Source organism: Choloepus didactylus, chromosome X (genome assembly GCF_015220235.1).
Source record: "Choloepus didactylus isolate mChoDid1 chromosome X, mChoDid1.pri, whole genome shotgun sequence".
Lineage (NCBI taxonomy): Eukaryota > Metazoa > Chordata > Mammalia > Pilosa > Megalonychidae > Choloepus > Choloepus didactylus.
The window spans coordinates 151,146,630-151,167,266 of record NC_051334.1 but is presented as its reverse complement, the minus strand read 5'-3'; the positions used below and the strand labels follow the sequence as shown (position 1 = coordinate 151,167,266).

At 40.3% G+C, this 20,637-nt stretch overlaps 1 protein-coding gene across 1 annotated transcript in view; it reads left to right on the top strand.

The window, feature by feature from the left end:
- The window catches only part of TENM1 (teneurin transmembrane protein 1), a 388,184-nt gene that overhangs the window by 323,609 nt on the left and 43,938 nt on the right, over positions 1-20,637 (top strand). Inside the window, exons 15-16 of the mRNA XM_037821365.1 lie at positions 8,368-8,734; positions 10,133-10,643. Coding sequence (XP_037677293.1) covers positions 8,368-8,734; positions 10,133-10,643 — 878 coding nt within the window. The remainder of the gene's footprint in view (positions 1-8,367; positions 8,735-10,132; positions 10,644-20,637) is intronic.

The window sequence follows — 20,637 nt, the reverse complement described above, 5'->3', positions numbered from 1 at the left end:
TTCTATTCTGGCCAACAATGTACCCAGCTAAAAAATTGGGGAAACCTAGCAGTTTCTGCCACTAGACATCTTAATAACCACAGATTCAATGTTTTGTTTTGGGGCTGTTACTGTCTGACCTTATTCAAATTTAGAAACAGGAGAGAAAAGCCATCTGGAGAAAGTTTGGTTTTCTATAGTTGGAAAGCATGCGCTCCTATTGATAGTGTTTTTTAAATGCAGAAATTACTAGAAGATGAAATTCACCAGTTCCACCTGACGACTTTTTTGTTTGTTTGCTTTGCTTTGTTTCCTCCACTTCCAAAATGTTTTAGGAACATTGGTATAGATGCGATCCAATCTAAACTGTCCGTAGCAGAATAATTCTAAAGATAAGTCCAGTGTTTATCTTGGTTAAATTGCTCCTGACGTTTTATTTGCAATGAATAATGCAACTGAAATCAGTTATTCTAATTTGGCAGTGATGGAGACAAATCATGATGATACATTTGACCAAAGGTTGAGAGGTTCTTAAAACTCTTCAGCCATTATGCAGAGACACAAGAGTGGATCTCAGATAATTGGAAATAATTTGCCTGTTGACAGGCCATGTAATCCTGGTGTATTTCATCTTCTATTAATTTCCACTTTTTAAAGACAGGATCAATAGAGACCATCACGTTAAAAGGCGTCATCATGCCTTCAGTCTGCAGAAAACCAAACTTTCTCTGGATGGCTTTTTCCCCTTTATTATAAATTTGAAGGAGCTCAGAGAGTATCAATGTCAAGAAACGAGAAGGCCATTTGAAAACTGACAAAAAGTGATGCTAACAATCTGGAGTTGTCAGCTTTTAGAAGCATAGTGAGATCTAATGTGTAGCTGGCAGAACACCTGGCAGAGAGCACTCAGTTCCATCACTGTATCTTCCCCAGGGATGGCACACTACACAAGAGATAATCACACACTTCCTGGAAATTCCTACTGAAGAGGTTTCAGAGATGAAAATCAAGCAGAGTCATTTATTAAATGAACCATAAGGCTCCAAATGTAGTGAAAGAAGAAGATTAGAAGTATCATGTTTGGGATGGGAGGACAGGTCCTTTTAAGAAACAACTGGTTTCCTCAGCACAGTTGAACTCTGAGAAGAAAGTTATTAGCACTTAATGGCAGCTATAAAATATAATTACAATCCTGAAATTTTTTTATGTTATTCCATGAAAGTTAATTTCTTAAAATAGATGGAAAGGAGTAGAAATCTTCTACTGCTCTATACTATTAATCTTTGTACATAATGGAAAATAAGGGAAATGAGATCATCAAGACTGTAAACTCCATGAGGGCAGGAACCCAGTCTATCTTGGTTAGAGCTTGATCCTGAGTGTCTAGCATAGCACCTAGCATTGGATCATTAGGCATTTGTTGGCAGAAGAAAGGAAAATAATTAAAGTAGCATGTTCTGTACTTGAAATTGTACCAGGAGTACTGTCACAAATAACAGTGGGGGTTTTGAGTAATAAGCTAAAATATTAGCCATAGAATTAGCCAACAAATGTATGTGAAATAATATATCCCAATAGAAGTCAAATATTTCTTGGAGGACACATAGCTTAGAAGGATTCTTGAGGAATAAAATAAATGAACAAGGAGGAAGTGGCTGGTGAAGCAGAAGGAGAGAAAACCATGAAAGGATGTGACTATCATGAGATAGCCAAGGAAGTAACATTGCAATAGTCAAACAGGAACTAGAGGAAATATAGGCATGTTCCATAATAAAAGAAGCTAGTCTTCACAGAGCTCTTTTTATGTACCAGGCTAATGTTTTAAATAGATTTTTTTTCATCTAGTTTTTATATCAAATCTTTGGGAAGATGCTATTACTATACCAAATTTCTAGATGAGGAAACTGAGGCTGAGAGATGTTAAATGATTTTCTCCAAGATTACAGAACTAGAAAATGATGAATCCAGAATTTTTAACCCAGTCTTAGCTCCATTGTCAGGGATCTTAACCACATCACCCACTACATTTGTGCCTTTTTTTATGGAGAGCATCAGTAGCTTTCATCAGATTCTCAAAGAGCTCTATAAATCAAAAAAAAAAAAAAAAAAAAAAGAATGAGAAGCAGTTCTCCAGCCTCTAAGCACTATGAAGGCAGAGACTGTATCTGTGGGTATCAGTACTCACATATCTCAGATGATTGAATGAAAGAATATATTAATGAATGAATGCAGCGGTGAATGGCTGGCCTCCAAATTGGTCCTCCTGCCTCTGGTCTGGTCTCACTCCAGCCTGTCCTCAAACAGCAGCCTATCTGATCTTTCTAAAATAGTATTATGACAGTGTAAGTTCCCCACTTTAATGACCTTTAGTGACTCTTCAAAACCCATAGTTTAAGCCTAAAGCCCTTAGAATACACAGCCCTCCATGACTTACTCTAGTGGTACTCAACAAGGGAAAATTTTGCCCCTCAGGGGATATTTGACAATGTCTGGAAACAATTTTTGGTTCTCATAACTTAGGGGGCCTGTGGGACAGTGCTACTGGCAGCTAGTAGATAGAGGCTACGATATTGATGAACACCCTACATTGCACAGGAGAGTAGCAAAGAATTATCTGGCCCCAAATATCAATAGTGTCTTGGTGGAGAAACTCCTGATCTAGTCCCTGGAAAACTTGAAACTTTATTTACCACTACTACCTGACCTACTTTATGCTCAAATAATACCAGTTTTTGTTCTCCCACTCCCATATAGTTTCATGCTTCTGTGCTTTTGTTCATTCTCCCTCTGTTGAGATCACTCTTCCCACCTTGCTTCATCTGGATGGAAAACTTTGCGTCATTCTCCAAGATTAAGTTTACATTTCTCTTTTAGAAATCTTGCCCAGAAATCCCTCCTCTGTGTTTCCATGTCACCCTTTGCATACATCTATGTTAGCACTTAACCGGATTATATTGAAATGACCTATTTCTGTAACTGCCTTCTCCTACTTGGCTACGAACTAATCAAAGGCAGGGACCTGTTTTATTTACCTTTATAACAGTGCCTAGCACTTAGTTGGTACCCACTTGACTCTTAGTGAGCTTTGACCTTCTCAGCTAAGAAAGCAAACTTTATATTGATTCACAATGGGTAAGGGGGAGGCTAGACTTGGCAAGTAGAGAGTAAAGAAACATGCCTACTGCTCTGAATAAGGAGTCAGACAGCATAGGAGTTAAGAGCACATATCTGAAAATGGGGGTAGTAACAGTTTCTTCTCCAAGTGATTGCTCTAAGAATATAAAGTAAAATCCATGTAAAGTGCCTGGCACATAGGAAACTCTCAATAAGCAGTAGCGACTTCTATTGATGACTCAGATGAGGGCCCTGTAATTTTATAGATGCTATTGATTAGGACCAGTTCAAAGGAAGGGATAGCTCCTATTTACATTTTAAACATAGGTCAATTTAAATAAAAAACATTGTCAATAATGGGCAGGTGGTATATGGATAAGGCAAAATTCATAAAGATAATATATAGACAGCTGAAGGCTGGGAAACACAGCTGAAATGAATGACATTCAATGGTAAATGAACTTGGTTCCTTCTAGTTCTAAAGCTCTGAGACCATAAAATCATTATTAACATTAAAACCACTTGCCATTGCTTACTCTGTGCCAGGCACTGGGCTGAGGATTTTACATCCCTGTGCCAGTTTGGATATATTATGTCCCCCAGGAAAAGCCATGTTCTTTAATGCAATCTTGTGGGGGCAGACGTATTAGTGTTGATTAGGTTGGAACCTTCTGATTGAGTGTTTCCATGGAGATGTGACCCACCCAACTGAGTGACACCTTTGATTAAGGTGTGACCTCTTGATTGAATGTTTCCATGGAAATGTGGCCCCGCCCATTCAGGGTGGGTGTTGATTAGTTCACTGGAGTCCTATAAAAAGAGCTCCCAAACAGAGGGACCTCAGAGCAACTGAGAGTGACATTTTGGAGAGCTGCAGCAGCTTACAGAGACATTTTGAAGATGGCCGTTGAAAAGCTGACATTGACATTTTGGAGAATGCCATTTTAAAACACAACCTGGGAGCAAGCAGATGCCAGCCAAGTGCCTTCCCACCCAGCTAACAGAGGTTTTCCAGATGCCAATGGCCTTTCTCCAGTGAAGGTACCCTATCGTTGATGCCTTACCTTGGACACTTTATGGCCTTAAGACTGTAACTTTGTAACCAAATAAACCCCCTTTATAAAAGCCAACCCATTTCTGGTATTTTGCATTCTGGCAGCATTAGCAAACCGGAACAATCCCTATCTCATTTAATCTATACCATAACCCTTAGGGTTATACTATCATTAGCCTTTTTCCTTATTACAGATGAGGAAACTAGAGACCCATAAAGTCTAATTTTCCCAGAGCTACACAACTACTAAGAGGTAGAACCAATATCTCTCCATTAGAGAGAGTCCAAGCCTACAAATTATGGTTCATGCCAGCATTGTGGGATTAAATTTATAATTAATGAATTGTCTCTTTTAATCTATTCAAGGGTTAATATTTAGATATTGCTTTTACACATGGATTTTTCCCTATAGAATTCTGATGCTTTATCTGCTACTCATGTTGGAATTAGTTCAATCTTTAAACCAAACATGGAACTGGTTTACCTAAGAGTCAACTTCCCTCAAGGCAAGTTTTCATATAGCAGAGGAAGACAGTGCTGTCAACAGTTGATATCCAGACCAAGAGCTCCTTTCTGTTTCAGAGTTATTTCTCAGGGAAGGGAATTGGGAGAAGGGCACATTCCACCATCTGGCAGCTAGACCAGTGACCTTTAATGCTAGTTAGTTTAAATACACTTTGACATTTCAAACAAATTAATGTATTTTTACAAGATGGGGCAACCACCACAAATTAGGTCAAATGGTTTCCCTGTAGGGAAACTCACTAGACAAAGTTTCCAGAGCTTCATTGCTACTAGTCCATCTCTTTCTGCTCCCACCTTCATAAAGTATTTATTTGCCCCCAGAAACCTCTTGGACAAATGCCTAGTGGCTTGAGGGGTTAACCTTAGCCCCATCTTGGTAGCATATAATTCTAGGGTCTCTCTGCAACTAACAGATGCCAATTCTGACTGCCAGAAACATCTTAAACACTCCATTCAATATGTTAGGTTTTGTGTTATGGAAATGTCTTGGTTGTAAATATAGTGTTTTTATTATGTACGTGTAAGGCACCAGTTCCTTGAAAAATTACCTGGAAACAGGAGTATTTAACATTAGAAGGACATAAAAAGAACTGACAACCTAAGAAAGGTGAAAAGGTTCAGCTTCTGAAAAGTCAGACTGGAGACTACTAAGTAGGCACACATCTTTCATCTGAGCAGATTTCACAGACAAGCTGCCCAGCCAAATCAAAAGGGAATTAGAAGGATTCAGTGTAGTTTGTATAGAAAGTGTCTCAGAAGCACATAGGCTACTTTAGTCACAAGAAACTGCCAGAGGGTGACTTATTCAATGAACAATAAAACAAACGGACACAATAGAGCGTGTATTTTTCAGGCAATATTAAATCTCATAAACATGACACCAACAGTATTGGCTTAAATCGGGTTGGGTGAGTTGGAGAATTTAACAGCTTATCTTCCAACTCCCAGCCTTTATCTCAGAAGCAGCCTTGACTGCTGAGGACAGAGTCTAAAACATGTTCCTTCCTTGACTCCTGCCAGGTATATGCCATCCTGGCCTCTGCTTGGCCTTAGAGTGGGGATAATTAGAATGTCATTTCTACCAGGTTTTTTTTTTTTCTGGGCCACTGACTTCAGATTTGATCAAAATAGGAGTGCTGTACTGAAATAAATTCATTTCCTATTCCCAAGCCAGCCCCAGTTTATTGCCTGGGGAACCGTGCTCCATAGAACCAAGGCACATAGGCAGCTTCTATACAAGCATGCTAGTGTATATAGAGGTCCAAGGTGGCGGCACATGCCTGAGTTGGCGTCGAAGCCCTAAACAGCAGCAGGCGCTCATTCTCCCTCATGGTTGCAGGGCACTGACATGCAAAAGCTTCAAACTTTGTGCTGAGGAACACATCCCAGCAGACTACTCCGGGAGCTGGTAAGGTTGGTGTTTAGGGTTTATCCAAAGGCCTCAGTGTGAAAGGCTCTGTAGAACATGCATAACAGCTCAGCTTTATACCTCATTAACACTCAAATTCCTAGTTTCCAGAGGAATATGGTACTGACCAGAGAAGGCCAGCCTATGTGGAGGTCAAGGGCACCCAGAGACATGAGGACAGAGTAAGGTTGCTGGATGTCTAGAAGAGGCACTCAGAGATGGGGGCAGAGTCCCAAATGGTTCAAGAGGGGAGGTCCAAGACAATCTTTGTCTTCTTTACAACATCACCAATTGCCCTCCCTCAAAAGACAGGTTAGAGGAATAACCTTACCTCAAAATGGCCTTTATCTACTTCATTACCTACTGCATGTAAGGCCCGTTTAAGCCAGAGAAATAGGGGGCCTCACAATGCAATGACAGCCCCTATCTTGTTTTCAGACTTTCAGATTCCATGAGACAAACATAGCCTTCCTTGGCCTTTCACTCAAGGCAAAAAGAAGAGTGGCTACATTACTGTTACTGTTTTGGCCAGGGATGAGATAGATTTTTCTGTCTTTGTCTAGCCTAAGGGAAGAGAAATAAAGCACAGAACAAGTGAGTGGTAGGGTTGGGAGTGGGGTGGAACACAGTTCTCTGAGAAGTGCACGATGATGAATAGCAGCTATCAGGGAGATGTCAGGACAGGCATTGAGACCAACTCCTGTGTCCAGGAAGGAACTAGAGTGGAGCCATGTTTGGTTGGCCTGTGTGTCATAAATGCCTAGCACAGCACTTGGCACAAGATGTACAAGACACACACACTTACACACAGAACCTAGTCCTCTTGCTTCTAACTCCTTAACATGTCTCAAATTCATCTACTACTCTCCATCCCCACTGTTATCATTCTAGTTCAAGCCACCATAATCCCTTACCTGGACCACAGCAGGAGCCTCCCATCTGTCTACCTGCCTCACATGTCAACTTCTTCTCTAAATATGGTCTCAGTAGCAGCCAATGTGATCCCTCTAGAACCCAAATCTATGTTGCATCCCTACTTAAAGTCCTTCAATGGTTTACCATATCCATCAGAATCAAGCTGGACATATACATCCCTCCATTACCTGGCCACTGTCTACTTCCTGATTCTCATCTATCACATTTCCCATACACTCAGCCTATATTATCCTTACTGAATTGTTTGTAGTAACCTAAGTGGGCCATGCTTTCTATAACCTCTGAGACTTCACCCATGCTGTTCCCTCTACCTAGATTGCCCTCATCTCTGCCCCCCACCCTCCCACCCCATTTCAACCCCTTTCCTCTCCTACTGATCATTCCAGATCCTGCTCACGTACCACCTTCTCTGGGAACATCTTGCCTTCTGACTCCCAGTCTGGGTGACTCCTCTCATACTTCCTGTGCCACCTCCTTCTCATAACATGGGGAGTAATTGCCCAATGGCTCCTTCAAGACTTCTACTAAACCATAAGCCACTTAAGGTCAGAAGCTATGTGCTAGTCATCTTTTGAATCCCCAAAGTCTACCTGGGGCTTAGCCCAGAGAAAGTACTCAGCAAACATTCAAGAAAAGAAGAAAGCAATCTGTTTCTTTGCTGAGAAAAGGGAGGCAAGTAAACCAAATCAAGCTAGATAAGCAGTGAATTACAACCTAAGATTCCAAATCAACTATACCTGTGTATTCTACAAGAGGGATGCTAGGTCTAGGTTGATGACAGTTCCTGTCCCAAAAGGTTGCTGATAGAGCAGAATCTGGTTTCTCCAGCACTCTGTTGTCTATGGACCTCTATGACTTTGCCCTTCCATGCATCTCCAAGACAGTGAAACAGATTTATGTACCATAGCAACCCAGAGGCCCTAGAGCAGTGGTCTTCAAGCGTGAGTGTGCATCAAAATCACCTGGAAAATTTGTTAAAACATAGATGGCTTGGCCCCTACCCACACAGTTTCTGATTAAATAGGTCTGGGGTGGGCCTGAGAATCTGTATGTCTAATAAGCTCCCAGGGGATATTGTTGCTGCTGATTCAGAGACCACTTTCTGAGAACCACTGCTCTAGAGGATCCTAATGGAATTACTGAACAAAACTTGCATTATGTTGGAAATGGCATAAATGATAAACCTGTTTACCAGAATATTTAATTAACCATTCCCCAACTTTTCCAGAGAGCATCAACTTTGCTGAAATTCATAAAGGATGGGAAACCAATAAGCCAATTTTTCTTTCAAGGTAAAACTGCTCCTGAAAAGACATGGTAACTAATGGCATGTCTTTTGTTCTTTTCAAAGGTGCGATTAGAGTGGCCGACAGACCTTGCAGTCAATCCCATGGACAATTCATTGTATGTCTTGGATAACAACATTGTGCTGCAAATTTCTGAGAACAGGCGTGTGCGGATCATTGCAGGGCGCCCTATTCACTGCCAGGTGCCAGGCATCGATCATTTCTTGGTCAGCAAAGTGGCAATTCACTCCACTCTGGAGTCGGCTAGGGCCATCAGTGTCTCCCACAGTGGGCTGCTCTTCATAGCTGAAACGGACGAGAGAAAAGTAAACCGCATTCAGCAAGTAACCACCAATGGGGAGATCTCCATCATAGCTGGCGCTCCCACTGACTGTGACTGCAAAATTGATCCCAATTGTGACTGTTTTTCAGGTATGACCTTTTTAACAATTCATCAGCTCCCCTCTCTGTTTTCAAAAGAAAAATGTACACTAAAAAAAGTGAAAAGTAAAATGAAAATATTGCTTGTGAATATTGGTATGAACTAGTGGAGAAAGCAATGTGTTAGGAGTCAAATAGCCTAGTACCTGGTTGTAGTTTTGCAAAAGATTCGTCGTGTGACTCCAGGAAAGCCACAAAACCTCCTCATGATTCTCTTGCCTCATTTGTTAGAGATATCACTTGCCTCAGTTATATCACCTTGCTGTTTTAAGGATAAACTTGTATAATAAAAATGATAATACTCTAAAAAGTTAGGACCACTATACAAATGTAAGATCATATTATTTGTAGTTTGGACAAAGGGAAACCATGGGAAGATCCACTCATTTACCTAGGGAAAAATTATTTCCTCTGAGTGGCTGGTTTTCAGATGAACAAGATGTGCTATTTGAGACTCAAAGGGACTAGGAGCAGACTGCTTTGAGGATAATGGGATGAAATGAAAATCTCAAAATGGAGGGTTCCCAGGACATTGGTCTGCCACTTACATTAGTTTTTAAAAAATCCATAACTTTCTTCATAACCAATAGAGTCCTTTACTTCTGATTGAAATGGGGAAAAGAAACCTTTTCCACAGAACATGGAGTGGGTATTCCAAATAGCAAACAGTCCTCTAAATGTCAACAGAAAAATTTATTGCCAGGATGTGGAAATCCATCCACACTACATGCAGTCCTATTAAACTGCTCATCCGGGCCCAAATGGTCCACTTAACCTTTGCCTTTCCTTGAGCCAAAGGAATCAGGAGCAAGCAATTTGGTTGATAAGACTTTTTGATCAATATTTCCAATGTTTTCCCAGACAATTGGTTTTATAGCTGTTTCATTAATTTATATCTTTCTTTCAAGGCAAATCTAATGTTTATTCCAGTTATCAAATTTGATGTTCTGAATCACTGTTGCACTTACAAACAGTGTACTTTGACAATCTGACAATGGGAATTAATAAAAGAAAGGGCCTCTATTCACAGGATTGGAAATTCCTGAGACAGTTCTACAAGCGTTGACAGCCTTCAGTCTCATGGATTTCCAGCCAAATTTTGTGTAACTTCCATTATTTGCTATTCTTGTATCTTGTAATTCAATAGATTCTGAATAGTAGGATTGAGGATTTCACAAAATTGTTGTAACTGAGATAATTACATCTTACTGTTCAAGTCAAGAATTACAGTTTTTGAATAATGGGTTTCAAATTTGTCAAGGGGGCATGCAGAGAATGTTGGCTCACTGATTATTCCCTTTAAATGATTCTTGATGCACAGTGCTTTCTGTACATGATATGTTCATATAGATGCTTGTGATTACTAAATTAAGGATCTTTCTCCCACAGGTGATGGTGGCTATGCCAAAGATGCAAAGATGAAAGCCCCTTCTTCCTTAGCAGTGTCGCCTGATGGTACCCTCTATGTGGCCGACCTTGGGAACATCCGAATTCGTTCTATCAGCAGGAACCAAGCCCACCTGAATGACATGAACCTTTATGAGATTGCCTCACCTGCTGACCAGGAACTTTACCAGTTTACCATCAATGGAACCCACCTGCACACCCTAAACCTTATAACGAGGGACTTTATATATAACTTCACCTACAATGCTGAAGGTGACTTGGGCGCAATTACCAGCAGCAATGGCAATTCTGTGCACATTCGCCGTGATGCAGGTGGAATGCCCCTGTGGCTTGTGGTGCCTGGAGGGCAGGTGTATTGGCTCACCATAAGCAGCAATGGAGTCCTGAAAAGAGTATCTGCCCAAGGCTACAATCTGGCCTTGATGACCTATCCAGGAAACACGGGGCTTCTAGCTACCAAAAGTAATGAAAATGGATGGACAACAGTTTATGAGTAAGTTTCTAATTCTCAACATAGGCTTTGTTAGATTTCTATTTGAAATTATATTACAGTGGGAAATGACTTAGTAATTGCTGGGTGTTGCATGCTATTTTCTCCCAGCAACCACAATAAAAAAATTAAAAGTCAAGGAGAAAATTTTACACAACTCCTTGGGTTTGGATTCCTTTATCCAGAGCAGTTTTTTTCAGTGTTTACTGAGCATTTCATTATTAGGTCATTGCTGATAACTTCATAAGTGTTTTTTTTTTTTTTTTTCATTTAAACCTCACAGCAACCTCTCATTTATGAACATCAATTTTTTTTCTTTTTTTATTGTGGAATATAACATATTTACATAGACGTGATAACTTTCCGTGTGTATTTTAACAAGAAGTTAGAGAGCAAATTTCAAAGAATGTTATGTGTTCAGTTCCACAGTTTCAGTTATTTACTCATTGTGAAATATAACATATATGCCAAAAGGTGATAACTTTCAAATTAAAATTTAACAAGTAACTATATAGCAAATTTCAAAGGATGTCATGTGTTGCAGTTCCACCATTTCAGTTCTTTCCTTCTAGCTATTCAATACCCTAGCAACTAAGAAAAAGAAAATTCAGTATTCATAATCCTTGGTTAAATTCTATCTTCTCTGTTGCTACCCCTTCCTCTAGTTAAATCACTGTCCTGATTTTCAGGGATGTCTAGGCAGTGACCATCCTAACTTGTTCATGTTGAAAAAGGGTGTTGACATTATGGGTAAAGGGGGTGCACCTGGCTGATGTTTTTGAAGCAGCTGTTGCCTCTGGGTTTTGGGACTTAGCTGGCATAGGAGTTCTCTGGAAGATTTAAAGATCTGAAGAATAAACTTATTGAGTGAAACTTTTATGGAGTCTTAGAGACCCAGGTATTCTTTAGGGTTTTCAGGACTATTGTTGACTTGGACTTGTCATACTGTGGCCATTTGGGATATCTAGCTGAAGCTTGCATAGGAGTAACCTCCAGGACAGCCTCTCAACTCTATGTGAAATAAGAGCAGTTTTGCATAATGTAATAATAAAAAACATAGACTGAATGAAGAGTCAAGTGTGGCACCACAGGACATAGGAATGAGGTAGAAGTCCCTGTACTCAAGAAATTTACAGCACAGCTGGAAAGAGGTAAAATTTCACTTAAATAATAAAACTAGAGAATAGTTCTAAGGCAGAAAAGAAGCAGTGTGATTTAATAAGTATTCATTGATCCCTGTGGTGCTTAATGAATGAATAAATAAATGTGTGCCCAGCCCAGCCCAGCTCAGTATAAGTTGCTATGGGAGGTAGGAGAGAAGTTAGACTATAATAAATGGACCCTGGAAAGCAAGTGCAAATGCTGAATAGGAAAGAACCCACTTCATTGGCTGCTTCTGTGAAAAGTAGGAGCCAATGCTCCTTCCCAGCTTGGGACACCCTGGTTTCCCTGTACAAGTCAAAGAATATAGCACATTTAACCATTTAAAAAAATGGATCTGTGATAACTTTGTTAAACTGGGTATTAATATAAGGAGAAGCTAACTTTTCAAGGTATGTTTGACAGCAAGCTACTGGGAAGTGACCTGAGATGGAAATTGAGACCATTGTCCTTGCCTCTTAAAGCATGGACAACCTTGATTTCAAGTCAACCCATTTAGAAACCTGGCCTACTGCCAGCACTCAGAAAGCAGGATTCTAAGAGGATTGCTTGGAATTGCTGAATTTTTAATCAATTTACGAGTAAAGATAATCCATAGAGTCTGTACCCAGAGTCTAGAATGGCATTAGAGTCAAAGAATGTGAGATTTGGAGATGCTGAATATGAAGAGTTTCAAGGGTGACTATTCTGTGAAGATGTAGAGAATATGAAGGGAATATGTCCAGTCCCACAAAACCTTCCTGGAGCAAGGCACAAAACAATTGACTTTCAAGTTTTGGATCATTTCCCAAGGAAATGATACTTATACAAAAGAGCTGGACAGCTATCTTAGTCTCACGTAGAAAAATGTATTCAGTTGTTTCTGTTGCAAGCCTTCCTCTGTTTTTTGCAAAATTTCTTTTACATCTTAATAAGAGTAATAAAAGCTTCTGTTCACTGAAGATTTTCTATGCCAGACACTGGACTGGGTAATTTACATACTGTGCCAGTTTGAATGTATTATGTCCCCCCAAACGCCATTATCTTTGATGTAATCTTGTGTGGGTGGACCTATCAGTGTCAATTAGACTGTAATTCTTTGAGTGTTTCCATGGTGATGCGCCCCACCCAACTGTGGGTGATGACTCTGATTGGATAATTCCATGGCGGTGTTGGCCTGCCCATTGGGTGGGTCTGAATTAAATTACTGGTGTACTATATAAGATCAGATAGAAGGAGCAAGCTGCTACAGCCAAGAGGGACACTTTGAAGAAAGCACAGAAGCTGCAGATGAGAGACAGTTTGAAGATGGCCACTGAAAGCAGACTCTTGCTCTGGAGAAGCTAAGAGAGGACAAATACCCCAAGTGCAACTATGAGTAACATTTTTGAGGAACTGCAGCCTAGAGAGGAACGTCCTGGGAGAAAGCCATTTTGAAACCAGAACTTGGAGCAGACACTGGCCACATGCCTTCCCAGCTAACAGAGGTTTTCCAGGTGCCAATTACCTTTCTCCAGTAAAGGTACCCTTTATTGATGGACACTTTATGGCCTTAAGACTGTAACTGTGTAACCAAATAAACCCCCTTTATAAAAGCCAATCCATTTCTGGTGTTTTGCATTCTGGCAGCATTAGCAAACTAGAACACATACATTATTTTATTTGATCCCAATAATAACATGGGATAGGTTCTCCTAGTAACCCCATTTTACAGATGTAAAACTGAGGCAAGGAAAGTTTATCTTGTCTCAATTCACACAACTAGAAAGGTATGGAGCCAGAATTCAAACCCAAACAGTCTGTCTCCAGAGCCCCAAGTTTTTAAATATACTACCCTTAGGAAAGATAAAGTTTCTATAGAGAATATCTTTTAAAAATATATCATTCCAGGTCACAATTCAGCAGGAATTAAGCAAACAACTAGTTATTTTGAAAGCTAATGGTTGAATTTGGTCAAGGAACAAGAAATGACTGAAGTATTAGCTACTTTTTAAACTAACCAGTTCAATAAATAATTAATTCAGCAAATGTTTACTGAGCACTTACTATGTGACAGGCACTGGTCTAAGTGCTGGGGATACAGCCATGAGCAAAACAGATAGAAATCCATACATTCATGGAGTTTACATTCTATTGGAGGGAGATAAATAAAATGTATAAAATTTAAGATGATGATTAATTCCATGGAGGAAAATAAAATAGAATAAGGGGGATCAAGAGTATGGGGCAGAAGGGGTTGCTGTTACAGATTGGGTGGTCTGGGAAGGCCTCCCTGGGAAAGTGACCTTTGAGCAAAGACATGTAGGAGGTAAGGAAGTGAACCGTAAGGGTATTGGGGTGGGGGAGTATAAGAGAACATTCCAGGATTCCAGGCAGAGGAAATAGCAAGTGCAAAGACCCTGTGGCAGAAACAAGCCTGATATATTCAAGAAATAATAAGGCAAAAATTATTACTACAGTGGAGTGAGTAAGAGTATCAGGTCAGTAGTGGGGAGATGAAATAGATGAAGTGCAAGGACTACCTTATGTAGGGTCTTGTAGCCACTATAAAGACTTTTTACTCTGGTTAAGAGACACTGGAGGGTTTTGAGTAGACCAGTAACTTGATCTGATTTACATTATTAAAAAATCACTTTGGCTATTGTATTGAAAACAGACTGTATAGAGGAAGCAGAGAAACCTAATGGGGGGAGGGGCTATTACAATAATCCAGTCAAAGGATGGTGACTTGGACCAGGAAGTGGCAGCAGTGGGAAGTGAAAAAAATTCTGAATATGTTTTGACAATAGAGCTATCAGAACTTACTGACAGATTGGATGTGAGGTATGGGATAAAGAGGGGTCAGAGATAATTCCAAACCTGTGGTCCTGAGCAACTGAATGATGGATTTTCCATTTACCAAGATGGGGAAGATTATGCAATGAGTACACTGTGGAGTCAGAGATCAGAAGTTCAATTTTGGATATGATCAGTTTGGTTACACATCCAAGTGAAAATATAAAGTAGGCAATTGGATATATGAGTCTTGAATTCAGGGAAGAGACTGGAGAGAGAAATTTGGGATTCACCAATGTTTAGATTGTGTTTAAAGCCATGAGACAGGATGAGATCTGCATGGAAGTGAGTACAGACAAGGCAGAAAAGAAGTCCAAGGACTAACCTTGGAGTACTTCAATGTTTAAAGTCGAGGATATGAAGAGGAATCAGCAAAATAGACTGAGAAAGAAAGGCCTGTGAAGTAGGAGGAAGCCCAGCAGAGTGTTATATCCTGAAATCCAAGTAAAAACTGGTGATTCAAGGAGGAAGGAGTGATCAGCTGTGTCAAATGTTTCTGATAAGTAGGATAAGAACTGAAAATTGACCATTGGATTTTGCCTTGTGGAGATCTTTTTTACCTTGAGAAGATCAGGTGCTGTAGCATGATGAGGGACAAAAGACTGAACACAGCAGGTTTAAGAAAGAACATGGATATTCAGAGCAGTGTTATTCATAATAGACAAAAAGTGGCAACAAACTAATTATTTGATGGAATGAATAAAAACCCAATTGTTTGAATGAATGAATGAATAAAATATGGTATATCCATACAATGGAATATTACTCATTCATGAAAAGGAATGAGGTACTGATACATATTACAATGTGAAAGAACCTTGAAAACATTATGCTAAATGAAATAAGCCAGACACAAAAGGCCATCTATTGCATGATTTCATTTATATGAGAGATCCAGAAATGGTAAATCCATAGAGACAGAAAGCAAATTTGTGGTGGCCAGGGGCTGGGGTGAAGGGGAATGGGGAGTCACTGCTAATAGATACACGGTTTCTTGTTGAAGTGATGAAAATATTCTTGATTTAGATAGTGCAGATGGTTGTACAACACTGTGAATGTACTTAAAGCCACTGAATTGTACACTTTAAAAGGGTGAATTTATGGTACATGAGGATGAAGAAGAAGGAGAAGGAGGAAGAGGAGGAAGAGGAGGAGGAGGAAGGAGAAGAAGAAGAATGAGGAGGAGGAGGAGATGAAGGAGAAGAGGAAGAAGAAGGGGAAGAAGGAGGAGGAGGAAGAAGGAGAAGGAGAAGAAGGAGAAGAGCAAGAACAAGAACTGGAGGAAGAAAAAGGACTGGAAGAAGAAGAGGAAGAAGAAGGGTGACTGGGAGGAGAGAGATTGAAGACAGTGAGTAAAAAACTCTTGAGAAATTTTGCTATAAAGAGGAGCAGAAAAATTGGAACTGACAGTGAAATGGAGGGTTTCTTTTTTTATATATGAGAGAAATATATATTTGTATTTGTATGCTGATAAAAATGATCCAAAACAGAGGGGAAAATTGATGATGCAGGATAGAGAAGAGTATATTGTTGTCAGATCAGTTTGTGTGCATGGTTTCCACTGGCAGCACGTTGAAGCAAGCAGTGTATGGCAAGCAGGATTCTCGCAGTGAGTAGAAACCAGGCCTGTTACCAGGACTTGGCCAGCAATATGTTAAAAGGCATCAACTAGTGTCATGGTTGTTGAATAACCAATCTGGAGCCATTAAGAGATGAGAATAACAGGCATCCACATGGGGGAAATCATGGGATTTTATGACCACAAAGAGAAACTAGAGGTCATTTTACAAATGAGGAGACTGAGGCCCAGAATTGGGAAGTAACTTGTCCATTCACATAGCTAGTTGGCTGGGTCTGGAGTCAGGTCTTTGAGTTTCTATTCCAGTGCTCTTTCCACTACTCCTACACTGCCTTCCAGAAAAAGGAGGGAAGATTTGGGATTGCAACAAGAGTGACCATGTGAATTCTGGAGAGCTAGATTTCCCCTCCCATGGCAGGAAAGGTGGGAGTGAGGCTGCATAGCCATCTGTTCTTCTCCCACCTTCTTAACTCCAACCAAGATCATTCTGAAATCCTCTCAGCCAGACAGCATCTGTTAAGGAGGAATTTCCTTTCTTCTGAAGCAATCCTTCTGGTGTTGAATAGCAGTCCTTAACAAAGTGCTGCCCTGCCCCTTTTCCTTCTTGCATGTACATATAGGAATAAGCAACTTCCCAGCCTTCATAATGTAACTAATTCTTCCTATAGTCTTTTCTGCACAAAATCAGCTTCTATCACTTTTATCCTTTAGTGCTTTAGACAGTTCTTAACTCTCCTTTATGTTTGTCCTTCTCCTTCTGAACTTGGAGAACATAGAATTGGACCCACTATATTAGCCAGTGGCGAGCCACTGATACAAGGCCCTTATAAAAGAATTAGAGTACTTCCCTGAAGTAAGAGGAAGTCTTCTTTCTGCAAGCACATGGGACAAACTGTTAGCCAAGGTGGAAATAGAAATTCTGTTCTGAGATGAGAGAGAGAGAGAGAGAGAGAGAGAGAGAGAGAGAGAGAGAGAGAGAAAGAAACAAGCAAAATTTGGCAGGATGGAGGACTGCCATGTGGAGACAGCTAAACCATTGAATTTTTAATCTGCAGTGATCGAGAAGAAAAATGACACAGATGACCCTGAACAGTGGATAATCCAAATGGGATTTAAAAATGTATCTTGTGCACTGGTAGTGTATGGGTTTTATTGTGTGATCTTGTTTAAAGAATTCATTGATTTTCACAATTCCATTTTACTTGAACCACTCCAAGGAGACTGCATTTACATGATCTCTTGATCCTGGGTTTTCTGCCTCCTCTCTGTTTCCAAACTTTGTTAGCACATTCCATTACCACTACCACCACTTCCCACAATCACCCACTGACAAGATGGAAAAACAATCATAGCTCTGGGTGAATTCTAGGCTGTTTTACAAATGCTCAGTTTTATCTAGGTTGGCTGATGAGGGATTCCCTCTTCTCCCTAATAAGATTGGAAGTGGGGGCAAGGTAAATAAGCCTGCCCCTAGGTGAGATACTTGCCTGGGGATAGGACGGTAATCTCCTGCAGAATGGTTCAGTAAATGATGTCAGTCCAAACACATCAAAGTGCTTCCAATGCTTTCTAGAATCCCAGGATAGGGAAGGAACTAAGACACCATCTGCTCCAGCCCACTGCCTCTAGCCAGGTGAATGATTTCAATTAAGCTAGAAGAACATATAATTGTTAACTTTTCCTTTAGGTCTCCAGAGACAGAGACTCCCTTGCTCAGTCACTCCTCCCTGTGCTTTGTGCCCTTGACAAGGATCAAGAGCAGGGCAAGTGGAATGGTCATGTGTAATGCTGGGGAGAACTACAATAAAGACAAGACAGTGAAAATAAGGAACAGAGGCTGCTGGCAGAAAAATCTTTCACAGGCTAGCAGAGTAGTTTAGCTGCACAGGACACCTATGTAAGCTGAGTGTGACCTCCCAATGCCACAATAAATGGTTCTGTCTGTTCTCTGACCACACTGTCTCTCATGTTCACCCCATCCTTTCCATTTCCACTGACAGCATCCTATGTCATTTATTCAACCAATATATGTTGTGAGATTCTACTGTGTCAGGCACTAAGAACACAGAGATGAATGAGATACTGTACCTTCCCTCTAATGATTTGAGAGTTTATAATCTAATGAAGAAGGCAAGTCTCAATGATAGGCAATCACGATACATTTCATAAAGGCAAGAGGCCGTCATCTTCTCTTGCACAAATTGGGGTAGCAGCCTCCTAACAGGTATCCCTGATCCATTCTCTACCCTTCAAAGATTTATTGCCACAAAAGCACTACTTTAATCATATTGTTCTCCCTATAAAAAGATTTCTATGCCTCTCTCATCTTTCTCCTAACTCTATGCTTACCTCTAGAGCCTGTTGCCCCAATTCCAACATGTTCTGGTCCCAACATGCCTGTCCAGCCTTATCTTCCATTACCTTCCTAGAGGAACCTTGTGCTTCAGGCATCTTTTCCCTCAGTGGACATCCCTTCCATGTGTGTGTTTTATTTCCATGCCATTACCTCTGTTTGGAAAACCTTCCTCCCCTCCTTAATCGATACCTAGCAAAATCCTTCCAGGATTCAAACACCACTATCTCCATCTCTTCCTCTTCCTTTCCTGCTCAGCCTAGATGGAAATGACCCCTGTCTCTGCTGAGCTTCTACAGTTCCTTGTTTACATGAGTACATGAAAATATTCTAGAATTAGTTATTTGTGTGCATATTTTGTCTACCCTACTAGACTTTGAATTCTATTCAGCACTGTATCCCTGGAACATAGCACAAGACTCTGATATATATTGAATGAAAGGCAAGTGAAAATAGAAGGGCATTATGGACTAGAACCTGAATAATATAAAGTCAAAAGAAGTTATTGGAAAGGAAAGGAGTAATCCAATATATTCTAAAAATATATATTAAATTGGTCAGGCTCCTGACATAAGAGGGTAAACAGAGTATGACTCTTTCATATTTCCTGTAAAAAATAAGTAATAAATTTTCCTTCTATAATTTTCTGTATTTTCTTAAATGCAAAAGTGGAGGAGCTTCTAGTTTATACTCTGCCCATTTAGCACTGGCTTAAATTTTCCTCAAGGGAAAGGGCAGGCTATCCCTAATGAAAAAATATCAGACCTTGTATATGTTTAATAGTGTAAATATCATCCCCCCAACTAAACTATATGCTCCTCAAAGACAAGAATTAGTTCTTAACTTCCTTACAAATGTGTCCTTTGCTCCACAGGAGCTTGTGTGTTTGTGTGTATGTGTGCACATGCACGCACATGCACAAATGCATGCAAGTGCAAAGGCACACAGTCTGTCACAAGTTGAGCAAGAAAGTAAGTGCACTCAGTGTTTCACTGATCAATGCTCTGAGGTCCCTCACAGTGGAACTCTGTAAAATCAGGTAAGGAATAAGAAATTCAATGGAAAATCTCCTCTTTCCAAACCCACTTCTGATGATTATGAAGGCACAGTTAGTGCCTGATTGCACCATACAACAGTCAGAATTTGAGCACCTGGCAAGGTGAGTACTATGCTCCAATTGGAGGAGGGAGGGGGTAGCTACCATGTTGTAGCCTGAGGGGATCAGTTGCAGCATATTGGCTTGTACTTTCTATACCAAAGAATGCAGGCACCCAAGGGGAACACACAGCATAAGAGATTTTGATTAAACTTGTTTCTTTGACATTCAGTCTAGAAACATGCATTCCCCTGTGATAAAGGAAAACAAACTCAAGGAAGCAATATGAAATCAAAGGCTCCTTTTATTTCTTATCCACTTTGAGCAATCCTTCCAAAGTTTTGGGTATTATTCACTGATGTCATATATCTGCCTGTCACTCTTCTTTTGGAAATAACCCCACAGAAAAGAGGTGTGCCTGTATGCTTTGATCCAAGGCCATATAAATGATCAAGCACATAAGAGATACCACATTGCAGACAGGATCAAATGCATTTCTTTGTCTGTGACTGGAAGAGTTGGGATATATGAGAAGGGCAGGGAGAAGGCGTGCTTTGTTTATGATAAACTTACAGTCAAATGTGCACTTTCAAATAAGGATATCTGTCCAGCCACAGAAAGTAAACCAGGCAATACACCTTTCTAGATACCCAGCAGCTAGAAAGGACTGTGGGAAATGCCACCTTAACCCCAATATCATTGCCTCCCTCATCAGAAAAGGACCAAGCAGCAGCCACCCAGCTAGATATATCTGGGTAATAACTGTCTTATACAGGACTGCTTAGCTTTTCTCTCTAAACATACTACTATCAATTTGAAAAGTGGGGATGTGGGGCCAAAATATCTAGGAATGTACCTATGCTCTTGGAAATAGGCTTGATGATGTATGATCACAGACAAAGAGCACTACTGGCTTAGCTTAAAAGGTACTAGTGAGAGGAGCTAAGATGGCGGCATAGAGAGGAGTGGAAAACTGTTAGTCCCCCCTGGAACA